This window comes from Pleurodeles waltl, chromosome 3_1, assembly GCF_031143425.1.
Source record: "Pleurodeles waltl isolate 20211129_DDA chromosome 3_1, aPleWal1.hap1.20221129, whole genome shotgun sequence".
NCBI lineage: Eukaryota > Metazoa > Chordata > Amphibia > Caudata > Salamandridae > Pleurodeles > Pleurodeles waltl.
The window spans coordinates 1,185,490,845-1,185,503,717 of NC_090440.1; the positions used below are offsets into that span (position 1 = coordinate 1,185,490,845).

The following is a 12,873-nucleotide window of genomic DNA, read 5'->3' on the forward strand; positions in this document are numbered from 1 at the left end:
TCGTGGTCACTCAGGTCCCAACCAGCTCTCTCATTTACAATATGGTCTCATATACAAATGACAGAAACAGTTTAAGTTTTATAGATTGTTTTAATAAAACGACTGCATTCTAGATAATAAAGCGTGAGCCGCAATAACCAGAACCATACAACACAGTAGGATTAAAATAGTAACCAAGAGAGTGAAACATAGGAATAACGCTATCATAGTGTTAACAAACTACGTTCTCTCTAATTTTGTTCTATTTTGAGCACAGAATGTTAAGCTTGCCTTTCAGATTCCCTAGGAAGACATCAACCCTCATATCTGAGCAAAGGCCTGTGATCTGGATCAGCATCTGCAACAGGGCAGTCAGTGTCTAGTTGTGGTTCCCTGGTCGGAATCTCCCTCTTGCTTTTATTAGGTCAAGGAAGTGTTTTTATAACTAACATGTCAATGTGAACAAAACGTCCCTACGCAAGAATGTGTATCGTCTACAACCCGAAGACTAAACTCCTACCACGTCTATCGACAATGTACCAGACTGTATCCTTGACTGAAGCACAGAGTGAGCGAGAATGTGTTATTGAAAACTCTGATGCTGAAGTAGGCTAAATGGTGTGATATAAAGAATAAAACAAGACCGTAGAACTGGCTATTAAAAATAACAGTACGAAGCTGAATAAAATGCATCTAGAGCAAAGTGCACAGAGGCCCAATGCTGCGAGCAAAGAAATACAATGCATCTAGGGCAAAGCGCACAAAGGCCTACCGCCTGAAGCAAGCGCGCAAAGGTTACATAAAAATGTCTACACTACAGTACCTGTTGCGAGTCTACACTGTTGCATTCAGCAAGAATGTTTCCTTGAGCAAGTCGAGTTTCATGAGAACGGATCTACTACAGTTACACTCATCTTCTAGCTTCTGGAAAAATACGATTACATGTCCTTCAGCAAGTCAGCACACTGCACGTTAGAAAAACACATTTAATATGAAACCGGGCAGCTAGGCTCCGACTCATGCTAACTAAGGCCTAGTGAATTAATTAGCAAAACCTTAATGTATAGCTCTTAATACTAATACAAAATCATACATTAGTGCATCAATAACTCATTATTAGTCAATATTATTAGTCCCCGTATATATTGACGGCCACTCCCCGTGGGCACATTTCGGACTCACATTAGTAAAACACTTTAATACATTTTCCAATGCGGCATTATTATGCATTAGTTCATAAACATTTCATGTTAATTTTGATTATAAGAGCTACGCTCCAACAGTAGCAACATTAATCCCCAGGGTAATTTTGACATTTATATTGTTGTCTGAAACTGCTGGACTAGCAAGGAAGTTTGCAAGCCTTTAAACCCAAAGTTCTTTATAAATACAGTGCCCTCCACCAAAGTCAGTGCCAGGTGAGGCTGCACCGGTCTCAGCGCCCTAAAGTCGCCCTTGATGGCAAGTTCCACAAATCAACACGCACATCTCAATTGCTTCTTATTTATTCAACACCAAGATATAATATTAGTAGGTGAAGCATCAGTAAGAATTTGTGGAATCATGAGATGACATGTTAGGACTCTGAGCGAAATATATTATTTTGGCCTTGTAGATCGGTGCGGTGTACGTGGGAAGTCAGTTTTCTCTCATAGAGAGCGTTGAAACATTTTACAGACATTCCCAGGACTCAGCACTAAGTAGGCAGGAAAATTGTCAGTATATTTTGCCAGCTGTCGAAAAAGAGGTTGTTAGAAAGATTCCCACCACTGAGGAACAAGAGGTAAATGTGAACCAGTATATGGGGAGGCTTTCACCACCGAGGAGAGAGTGAACAATGTGGAGATTGTTTGGGAAGTCTCTCAGCAGTGAGGAGAGAGTAAAAAAGGTGGAAGAGTGTCAAATGATATCTTCCTGTACAGCGGAAAGGGCAACAAGGGCGAAGGGTGCTGTCACTGTACATGTCTCCAGTAAGGAAATGTCTGGGTCTGGCAAATCCCAATAAGTGCCATCAAAAGGACACATTCATTTAGGTAGGCACAACATGGGTAGATTAAGTGTTTTGCCCAGAATCACAGTATGTGGCGAACCTACTCCGAGACTCGAACTGGGATCCCCAGTTCCAGGGTTGGCTGATCTGACCGTTATGCCACATTTCCTCACTCACTGAAATGCCACGCTGCGAAGGACCCAGTTAAAGAGAAGGCATGAGGTCAAGCTAAGAACTTGATTTGGCCAGGTCAAAGGTGCTGAGTACCATTAAGGTTGTTATTTTCTCTTGCCCATTGTTAGGAAATCCCTATATCTTAATCTGAGGCCTGCTGCTACAGTGCACGAGTCATGAGTCTGACACACTTCTTGCTTCTGTTAACTCACTGGCTAACGGCTGCGCAGTATGCTGCAGCGCAGCGGCGGGCAAAAAGTGGGGACACTAATCTCTACATTGATCAGACTCGGGGCCAAAGAGGGTCGGGCTAATAATAATCCATTTGCAAGCAGTGAACGGTCATTGGTAGTGCACTAGCACTATGCTACTATGATTGAGGGACCTGTTACGCTGAGGCAGAGACCCAGCCCAGGCAGTTTTTGTGCCTAATGATAAGGCAGGCGGCCGCAGTGAATTACACACACACACTTACACACACACACACACACACACTTACACACACTTACCGTGTGATGATGTCAGCTCTTCACCGGGAGACAGTGTGAAGTGCCGATATCACGCGATAGATATCACAATGTGAGTTGGCAAGATTCTCATAGACGCGGTCCTGAGAAAAAGGTGCTGGTGCTAAGCACTGGAAACAACCGGCACACATTCAGCACTGGTTGTAGGATGCGGGAAGAAAGTACAGGGCAGGGAAGAAATCTGCAACACCAAGGAGATCATGACAGATAATGGAGTTCTGTGAGGTATGTGGACTTATTTCATGTATTTCTCCTACAGCACATAACAGTGATTGTTCCGATTCCACTTCTCCTTATTCTTCATATTTTACTCTTCATAGTAGCTGTACAAGTACACTACACTTGACAGTGTCATACAGTGCAAAATGCACTTGTCATGGTGGAACACATTAAAGTAACGTTTGTCTTTGAATAGTACTTAGCTTTAAAATGCAGACCAGGCCACCATAATTCATGTGCTAAGTGCACGGTGCAAGTCTTGAGAACTCTGTTGTAGTGCCTTCACTTTCTTCCTTACCCTGGGCTCCTGTCTATAAGTCAGGTATTGGTTGTCAATATATACTTGAATGCAGCATACTTATTGGACAATGCTACAATAACTTTTTTATTTGTGGTTGGTGGATATTACCTTAATGGAACTCTGGTGTAAGGATTTTTAGATCCCAAATAAATTGATATTTGGATTTTTTTTGTTTTTGTTTTAAGGCACGTTCTGCCCTCTCCCCAGAAGGTAATTTTATGGCCATTTTTCTCAGTCTGTTGCCCTCTTGTGTTTTTGTGTTGGCATCATAAGGAAGTTGACTACAGTGACCCTGCATAATCACAAGTATATAAATGCAAATATTATCTATCTATATATATATATATATATATATATCTATAGATATATAGGTAGATATGCTAAATTCTTTTCATCATGGGCTGTCTGTGGCATGGAAACAGCAGTCCATGGTTTTACGTTACCAACTGAAATATGTAGTAACATGTCAGCTATTTTCATTTATAGGTCATACCTCAATGACACGACCCAAGTCTCTACTGGTGTCTTCTCCTTCCACCAAACTGCTAACCTTGGAAGAGGCTCAAGCAAGGACTCAGGCTCAGATCAACTCTCCAGTAGCAGCAGACAGCAAGTATATCGAAGTTGGGGAAGGACCAGCTGCTCTTCAGGGGAAGTTTCATACTGTCATCGATTTCCCTTCTGAGAGGTACCAGCAACACATTTTCAGGATAACACTGTCTGTGAAACACAGACCCCTCTCCTCTAACTACACAATAGGGATTTTAGATCTCAGCAAAGCATGTGTTTGTGCCAAGGCTCCCTTTGACAACTATTGTCAAAAAGACCAGGTCAAAGGGAAATTGACTCAAAAGGCTCATTTTTGTCAGCAACACTGTATGCCATGTATTATTATTTGAAAAAAAAACTCTCAATTCTTTGGTACTTCGATAGAAAACTTCAATATATACTTTCTAAATTCAAAACCAATCCATTGTTTCCATCTTTCTCAATTGCTTATTTCAGCATAAGGCTTTTTTACTGCAGGTCTGGTGATCATAGTAGGACACTTTGCTATAATTGGGCAGGGCAAAAAAAAAAAAAAAGTGGTATGTGTTTGTTCGTGAGCATAGACTGCACCCTAATACCTGATAATATGCCTACTTACCTTGAGGCATTCTATTCTGATAGAATGCTACAATCTTCTGATATGTGCAAGCATGCTTTAGCATGCATTCTCGTGCAGCAAGTAAAAATCTCATTTGGCATGATATCTAAGACTACTAATTCAACTGTACCGTGAGACATTTTTTGTTAAAAGTGATATTCGCTAGTGTGCAAAATAGCACTGACAAATAATGTATAGTGAAAACGTAAAAAGGGGTGGCATGTACTTCGAAACTGCCTGCGTGCCATTACATTGAAATTGAAAGCAATGTAGTAGTAGATAGCTCTAAGTAACATCTCACAAAGGCTGCACTTGCCAGTAAATGGGAGGGCTGAAGAGTAAGATTGGGTATAGGAGGTTATGGAGTGCTGGGAGTGTTTTTAAGTGGTTTGAAAGGAAGAATCTCATATTGTTTTGGTTGTCCGTCTAAATATAGTTTGTTATAAAAATGGTATTCAGGAGTGCCTGATTTTTGTCTTGAATACTGCTCAAGTTGTTCTTTAAAACTCTGTGGTTTTGCTGCAGTTGATAAGTATAGAGTTAATTGATAGACTTCTGCTGGTATTGGGTGTATAGGTTTGACTTATCATGTCAGAATGTGTTACTGAAATGGATGTTTGAGAACTCATAGAAAATTTTAGCACATTATTGTAGTATCCTCTGTAGTAAATTGATTCAGTTTTATAGCTGAGCTTTAATCAAAATGGCGTTCAGATGTGCCACCCTTTTGTCGTAAGCTCAAAACATGAGCACTCCAGTTGTTCAGTAGAATGTTGTGGTGAAGCAGCAGTTGATTACTAGGGCATTAGCTGTCAAGCTGCTGCTAGTGGTGAAGGAACATGTTTCTGTCTGCATATCAAAATGTTTTACTGAAATGGATGAGGAACATATTTGAAAGCTCTTTGGAACTGTGTCCCCATTTTAGGTTTCTAGAGTGCTAACCGTAACCATAATTTTGAAGAAAGCATAGTGACCTTACAGTGCACCAGAATACAACAGTATTTTTTGAGACTCTTCAGAGTTCCCTCACTATTAACCTACAACTGTGCCTCCATCTCTCCATAGCCCCTCTCTCACATGTATTTCATTTGTTTATTGTGCCTTTCATACCATTGTCGAATCACTTTATATCACACACATTGACAATGAATCATACAGATATAATTCAGTGTACAGAAAATGTTACATAGGACAAAGGGAACTACAAGGTGTAGCATTTACATGTCATCCATACTGGTAGCCATTTGTTAAGAGTGCTTGGTCTGGAGAAGCAGAAGCACAGAAGTGACGCCCGTGTTTAGAGGCTGACAGCAGATCTTCACACTGCAAACCGCTTTGGTTACTCTCTGCCACGTTTTTATTGAGCGCTGTAATTTTACATGTTAACATATCACGTACTTTTAAACCTTGTTTGGCGTGTGTGTGTGTGTTATCCGCACCGTGCTTCTCATTTCTTCACATACCTGTTACATTTTAGGCTCAAGTTTTCCACCATTTTACATCCTCTTTGTGACTTCATTCCCTGCCGCTATTTTGGTAGGTGGTCTAGCTTTTTTCAATTACGAGGCTTCATGCGCCGGACGCACAGCTGGCACGCCAAAGGTAAGCCCATCTGCACCCATTCGCGTCTGGCAAAGACCAGAGGCCAGACATTCTGCCCAAAGTGACTTTAAAAGGCTAGCCTATTCAAGACAACAACTGCTAGCTCTCAATAGCCTTTTTCCAAATACAGTCCACTCAATCATACTCCCTGACTCCCCCAACACGGCCTGTAACATCTCCACTTGGACCCCACAACTCTCCCTTTCATCCCCCCCTTAGTAAAACTAAAGAACTGACTTTGGACCCCTCGATGAACAACCCAGTGGAAGCCTCCACAGCCCACAGTAATAACTTGGCAATCTACTGTCAAAAGAAGATCACAGACATTTATTCAACTCTTTGGCCCAACCTCCCTCAAACAATAGATTGCCTTCTATACCAGAACTCTCAATGTCCTAGAGCTATACTCTCCTCCCTTCAACCTGTATCAGAAGCCTCAGTTACCAAATATTGGCATACAATAAAGTCTGGCTCCCCCTTAGATCCTGCCCCCGTATGTCTTAGCATTGGGTTCAAACATAATTTCATCATTACTAAAAGATATACTGAATTATTCCTTAACATCTGGTGTTGTATTCCAGTGTTGGAAACATGCAGTTGTAAAGCCTTCATTAAAAAAAAACCTAAACTCGATGCAACCCTCTTTAGTAACTACAGACCCATTGCTTTTCTTCCTATTTCATATAAGATACTTGAAATACACATTGATAATCAACTAACGTGCTTCCTTGAAGACCATAATCTTCTTCACGCTTCACAAATGGGCTTCAGACCACAACATAACACAGAATTAGCTGTTAGCCGTTATGAATGAAACTCTCCAAAGATTGGATGTTGGCGGACATGCAGCCATTATTCTATTGGATCTTAGTGCTACATTAGACACTGTAGATCATAATATACTGCTACAAAGACTTCTGGCAATAGGAATTGAAGGCACCAGATTAAATTGGTTTTCCTCCTTCCTGAAAGATAGAACTTTCCAAGTCCGTGATTGCTCTTTTCAAGCACATTCTCCCTTACATGCGGGGCCCCCAGGGCTCCTCGTTGAGCCCCACTCTTTTTAATATCTATATGTCCCCCCTAGCCGAAATTGTTGAACCTTTCGGCCTCTGCTTGGTGTCGTATGCTGACGATACCCAGCTGGTTGTTTCTTGTTCCAACACTAGTAACACTGTTCAAACCGTTCTATCCTCCTGTCTTGCAGACTTAGCTAGATAGATGGCCCACTCTAAACTTAAACTTAATTATGAAAAATCAGAAGTAATGATAGTTGGAAATCATGCTCCTCTTAGGTCTCCAGCCCTGATATCGGAAGTTCTTAAAGACCTTCCTTCGCCCAAAGAAAACATAAAGAGCTTAGGTTTTTGCTTAGATTCCTTTCTCACAATGGATTTCAAATCCAAAAAGTTGGCCACAACCTGTTTCGGTCTACTATGAACCATTAGAAAAATTCTTAAAGTCCTCCCTTTTTCAGCCAGAAGACTCATCATTCAGGCCCTGATATCGTCTTGCCTAGAATATGGCAACTCCCTTTTCCTTAGCTTTCCGGGCTACATAAGAAAGAGACTGAAGGTGGTGCACGATTGCTTATGAACACACCCAGACACTTGTCTGCCAAACCTTCCCTGGTTTTACTTCATTGCCTTCCCATACAACAGCTTAACAATTTTAAGGCCATTTGCATGACACATAAAGCCCTCCACAATAAGGGTCCGCTGTTTCTCAGGAAAAGTATAACACCCCCGCAGAGGGCAATTAGATCCTCCACTGCCTCACTGGTTAACATACCCCGGTTTAGGAAAGTAACATGGGGAGGTAGTTCTTTTCAGTTAAAGCCGCTTATCTTTGGAACTCCCTCCCCTTGGAACTCCGACAAGATCAGTCGGAATCCTCCTTTCGTAAAAGAACTGAAGACATTTTTATTCACAGCATAGGCATTTATGAGTTTAGTAGTCTACCTTCAGCGCTGGGAAGCCTCCTGGTAGCCATGCGCTCTAAAAATCTGTTAACTAAACTAAATTCACACTGTGGTTGGGGTAGTCTTTACTCATAAGAAATCATTCCTACACAAACAAACCCTTTTTTAGCAACTTTAGGATAATGACAGACTGTGAAAAACATTACGTTCTAACATAAACCATGCATGTTGCTTGCAGCTTTTAGATGGCAGTTCATAGCTCACTGTGCTAGATTACTATTGTAACTTATGACCTGCACAGTAACGAAATGATCTCTGTGACAAAAGCAGTAATTTGACTCAACTATGCACATAAAATACTGTTCTATGATCCGCTTGCTACACTTTCTTTGCAGCAGCGATATTAACCCTCTGTGCTACCTTAGTTGAGTCACTAGACATAACTCCCATCTGTCACCAGCAGGTACATTAATTACTTGAGTTATCTTGACACTTTTACTGTGACCTTAAAACTGCTGCACTGCTACAAAACTGGCCCCCAGTAACAAAACCTGTCCCACCTCCCCTGCGTCCCACGGGAACATCCTATACCTCGTACAGCCATTCGGACCTTAACAGAAAGGCACCTTTAGGACTGCACTTGACCTGAAGGACGACTACCTTCACATGCAGATCCACTATACACTTCACTGGTACCTCCTGTTTGTGGTAAGTGACTAGTATTTTCAGTTCAAAGTGCTACCCTTCAGGTTCACAATTGCCCCAAGCGTGGTCACAAAGTTCCTTGGTGTGGTAGCTACCCATCTCAGTAGGACCGGCGTGCACGTCTTCCATTACTTTGACGATTGACTGATTAAGAGCTCAAACAGACGACCATGCTTGTCTCATACACAGACCACCATAGATCTATTGCACAATCTAGTGTTTACCATCAACACTGTAAAGTCCCACCTTCAGCCCTCTCAGGTTCAGCCCTTCCTAGAGGCAGTCCTCAACTCATTCATCATAAAAGCCTATCCCAGCCAAGCATGAATCCAAACTTTCCCGTTGTTACTGCGGCTTTTTTCAGCCAGATCATCAAATTAAAGTCATGTGCCTCTAGGCATAATGGCCTCCTGCATTTCCATTGTTCTCCATGCCGTATTGCAAATGCGTCTGTTGCAGGAGTTCCTAGCTACACAATGGTCCCAGTTAGAGGGTCATTGAGATCTTGTTGAATTGGGCCGTTAACCACCCCTTCTTGCAGTGGTGGAACAGAAACAATCTATTGCTGGGCCGGCCTTTTCTCGACCCAGTTCTACAAGTGATCATCACGATGGACGCTTCCCTAACCAGGAGGGTGCACATTTACAAGAATTGACCATTCAGAGAATATGGGTACCACACCATCTGGGTCTCCACATCAACCACCTAGAGCTACTGGCCATCCAGTTAGCAGTCAAAGCCTTCTTCTGCCATATTCATCACAAGGTGGTCCTCACCCGCACAGACAACATGACCACAATGTACTACTAAAACAGGATGACACTTACTCAACACAGTTGACAGCATTAGCCCTGAGCATTTGGCGGTGAGACCTTCACCACAAAGTCTATCTACTGGCGGAGTATTTACTGTGAGTGGACAATTACTTTGCAGACCTGCTCAGCAGGATGCAACAACAAGTCCACAAGTGGGAACTCCATCTACAATCCTACTCCTATACTTCGGTTGTTGGGTGTTTCCCAACATAGACCTTATTGCCACTGCCGAAAATGCCAAATGCCCAAAATTCACCTCCAGGTTCCCACACCCTCAATCCATGGGCAATGCAGTACACATGAACTGGTCAAGATTATTTGCCTATGGTTTTCTGCCTCTCTCACTTCTTCCATTCATGGTTCATAAGCTTTGGCGAACATTCCCAATTCTCATCTTGGTGGTTCACTGGAGGGGGCAGGCAATTCATGTTCACCACACTTTTCAACCTCACCTTAGTGCCCCTTGAGAAGCTGCCCAACCACGCAGACGTGATCCAGAACCAGGGCACAATCAGGGTCCCAAACCCCAGACAGGTCAATCTTGTGATTTGATTCCTGAAATCCTATTGTTTGACTACCTCAACATGCATCCTGAGTGTATGACCATCCTCAAAAAGGCCCATAGACCCACAGTGTGGGCCTGCTATGGAAAATATTTGTCCACTACTATCACTGATTACATCGACCTGCTTGTAACGACACTCCAGGGCATAGTCTGCTACTTGCTCCTTTTACAAATGGCAGGCTTTGCCTACACAGCCATCCAACTTCACTTAGCCACAGTTACTGCCATCCTTCAGAATAGAGAACACTTGATACTGTTCAGGGTCCCTGTCATCAAGGCCTTCATGGAACGACCTAAATGGGTCCTTCAACCCAGGGTACCTCAACAGTGTTCTCACACAACTCATGGGCCCACCTTTCGAACCCCTCCATTTGTACCCACTGCAGTTTCTCTCTTGGAAGGTAGCCTTCCTAGTGCCCATTATTACTCTCAAACGAGTTGGTGAGCTTCAAGTACTCTCTTTATAGGAGCCTTTTTTCCAGGTACACAATATGGTCATCCTTAGAATAAATCCAGAGTTCCTCCCTAAGGTATTATCTTCCTTCTATCTTAATCAAACCGTCAAACTCCTAGTGTACTTCCCACACCCAGACTCTGTAGCGGCGAGAGCACTTCATGCACTAGCTGTTTTGAGGGCCCTTATGTATTACGTTAATTGAAGAAAACCCTTCCGCAAAAACACAACAGCTTTTGTCGCTTTCTAAAAAACACAAAGTCCACAACCTCTCCAAGGCGAGCATAGCTCAGTGGCTAGTCAAACATAGTTAAGCCTGTTATACTACAGCAGAGAAGCAATTGCCTGTCCCATCCAAACCCCACTCTACCAGTAAAAAGGAGGCATCCCCGGCTTTCCTAGGTAACATCCCTATACCTGACATATGTAAGCAAGCTACTTGGTCTACTGTACACAGTTTCTCCAAGCATTGCTGTGTGGATGTGCTAGTTTGCCACAACGAGCTATCTTTGACCAGGCTGTTCTACATACACTTTTTCTAGTCCTCTGCAACATCCTCTGGCTACCCACTGCTTACAGAAGAACTGCTTTACAGTTTGTGTAGAGGACGTGTATCTGCAGATACACATTCCACGAACTGAAAATTTTATTTACCCTGTAACCATCTGTTTGTGGCATGTTGTGCTGTAGATTCGCATGGCCCACCCGTCCTCCCTGGAAGCCTTGGGCTGTTATGTCATCTTCTTTTGTTTATTTCTGCTCCTTTTCCATCCTCACCCACACTGCGGGAAAGACAATCGGCCAATGCCCATAAACAATACTAGTATACATAGTAATAGGAAGAGTTACCCCGTAACGTGAAAGACTTCTTTGAAGGAAAACAATTTGCACACATCCGAGCGCAACAATAGATGGCAGAAGTAAGCAGAGCATGTGAATCTACGGCACTGTATGCCACAAACAGATGTTTACATTTTCTTTTTGTAACCCTTTAATGACTACCCTGATCACCTCCTTAAGGACGTCTTTTTTAAAAACAGCTGAATGAACTTACACCAAATCACAGAAAGCACTCTTTCTGAGTCGGGTCCTAATTTTTTTCTAAATTTGGTGTAATTAAACTCAGCATTTCTTTTCTGTATCTCTTCCCAAAAATGCCCATGGGAATTGACACGGTAAATCAATGTTTAAGGACCGCCCCTTTTTCTTGTTCCCCACCCCGACAGATTAACACATTTGCCCATATTTATGTATATATATATATATATGTGTGTGTGTGTGTATATATATATATATATATATATATATATATATACATACATACACACATATACATACATGCCATAAGAGCATCCTAAAAATACACTTTACATAACATACATGTATGGCAGATAAAGGGCAACAATAGCTTCTATGTTTTTCCTGAGATATGAAATTAAAACAAAGCAGTAATTTGGCTGAAATCTACCAGTTAACAAGCTTTGGAATTCTTTCATTTGCAAGCCAGTTTGTAACATGCAGTTAGCAAATTGATTTTTACATGTTGTACCACCAAACCAATTGGACATTGTTTGGCTACTCTAAAGTCAATTAAGGTTTTGTAATATGGGCATTCTCTCATCTGCTGCAGGAAAAGGCCACCGAACAAGATGAAGAAGTCTCCTGTCGGCAGCTGGCGGTCCTTCTTTAACCTGGGAAAGTCCTCGTCTTCCACCTCCGTCTCCAAGAGAAAACTGCAACGCAATCCAAGTGAGCCCACAGAAATGAAGGCAATGGTTTTGGCAGGTGGGCATTCCCTCAAACAGAGACAGCAGTGTGCACAGGACTATGAACAGATGCTGAAATGAGAGTGGTAGGGGCACCCATAGATTGCATAATGGAAAAGCCATACCACTGCTGTATCACAAACAATCCACTTTGTCTAATGCTGTTAAATACAAACAAACCTGTTAATAAAGGACTTCCTAGACCTCATTTCTCCCCTTAAAGAGCTACCAAGAGCACCAATTAAATTCCAGTGTGACTCCTTTTTCACTAATAGTTGTTCCTTTCTTTTGGGAGTTACAGACATTTTTAGCCTGTGAATTTGTGACCATAACTTTAACCTACCACCACCCTTCATGACTGGACATTGCCTCTCGCACACCCCTGCACAAATACCATAGAAGTGTGTTCGATGCAGAGGTCATCGCTGTAAGCTGTTTTCATGACACCTGAATGTGGTAGGAGATGTAGTGCAACGTTGTGTTTCCCATGTTAATTCCCATAGGACCTTTAGACATGACTACAGCCCGAACAGCTGGACGGAATTACACCAAATGTGGCAAAAAGCTAGCTGTCAGAACGCAGATAAAACTTTTGGTTATTTGGTGTAAATCCGTTCAGTAGTTTACAAGAAATTAAGAAAAATCCAAATTTGTATATCTCTGGCTGAGAATTAATTCACAAATTTTGTGAAGGTGCGCGCGAATAGG

At 42.2% G+C, this 12,873-nt stretch overlaps 1 protein-coding gene across 6 annotated transcripts in view; it reads left to right on the plus strand.

Moving 5' to 3' along the window:
* ARHGAP32 (Rho GTPase activating protein 32) overlaps positions 1-12,873 on the plus strand; it is a 942,023-nt gene that overhangs the window by 883,276 nt on the left and 45,874 nt on the right. For 5 of the 6 annotated variants that reach the window (XM_069224492.1, XM_069224495.1, XM_069224493.1 and 2 more), the window contains 2 exons: positions 3,677-3,878; positions 12,030-12,184. In XM_069224492.1, coding sequence (XP_069080593.1) covers positions 3,677-3,878; positions 12,030-12,184 — 357 coding nt within the window. The remainder of the gene's footprint in view (positions 1-3,676; positions 3,879-12,029; positions 12,185-12,873) is intronic. The other variant, XM_069224494.1, reaches the window with a different exon arrangement.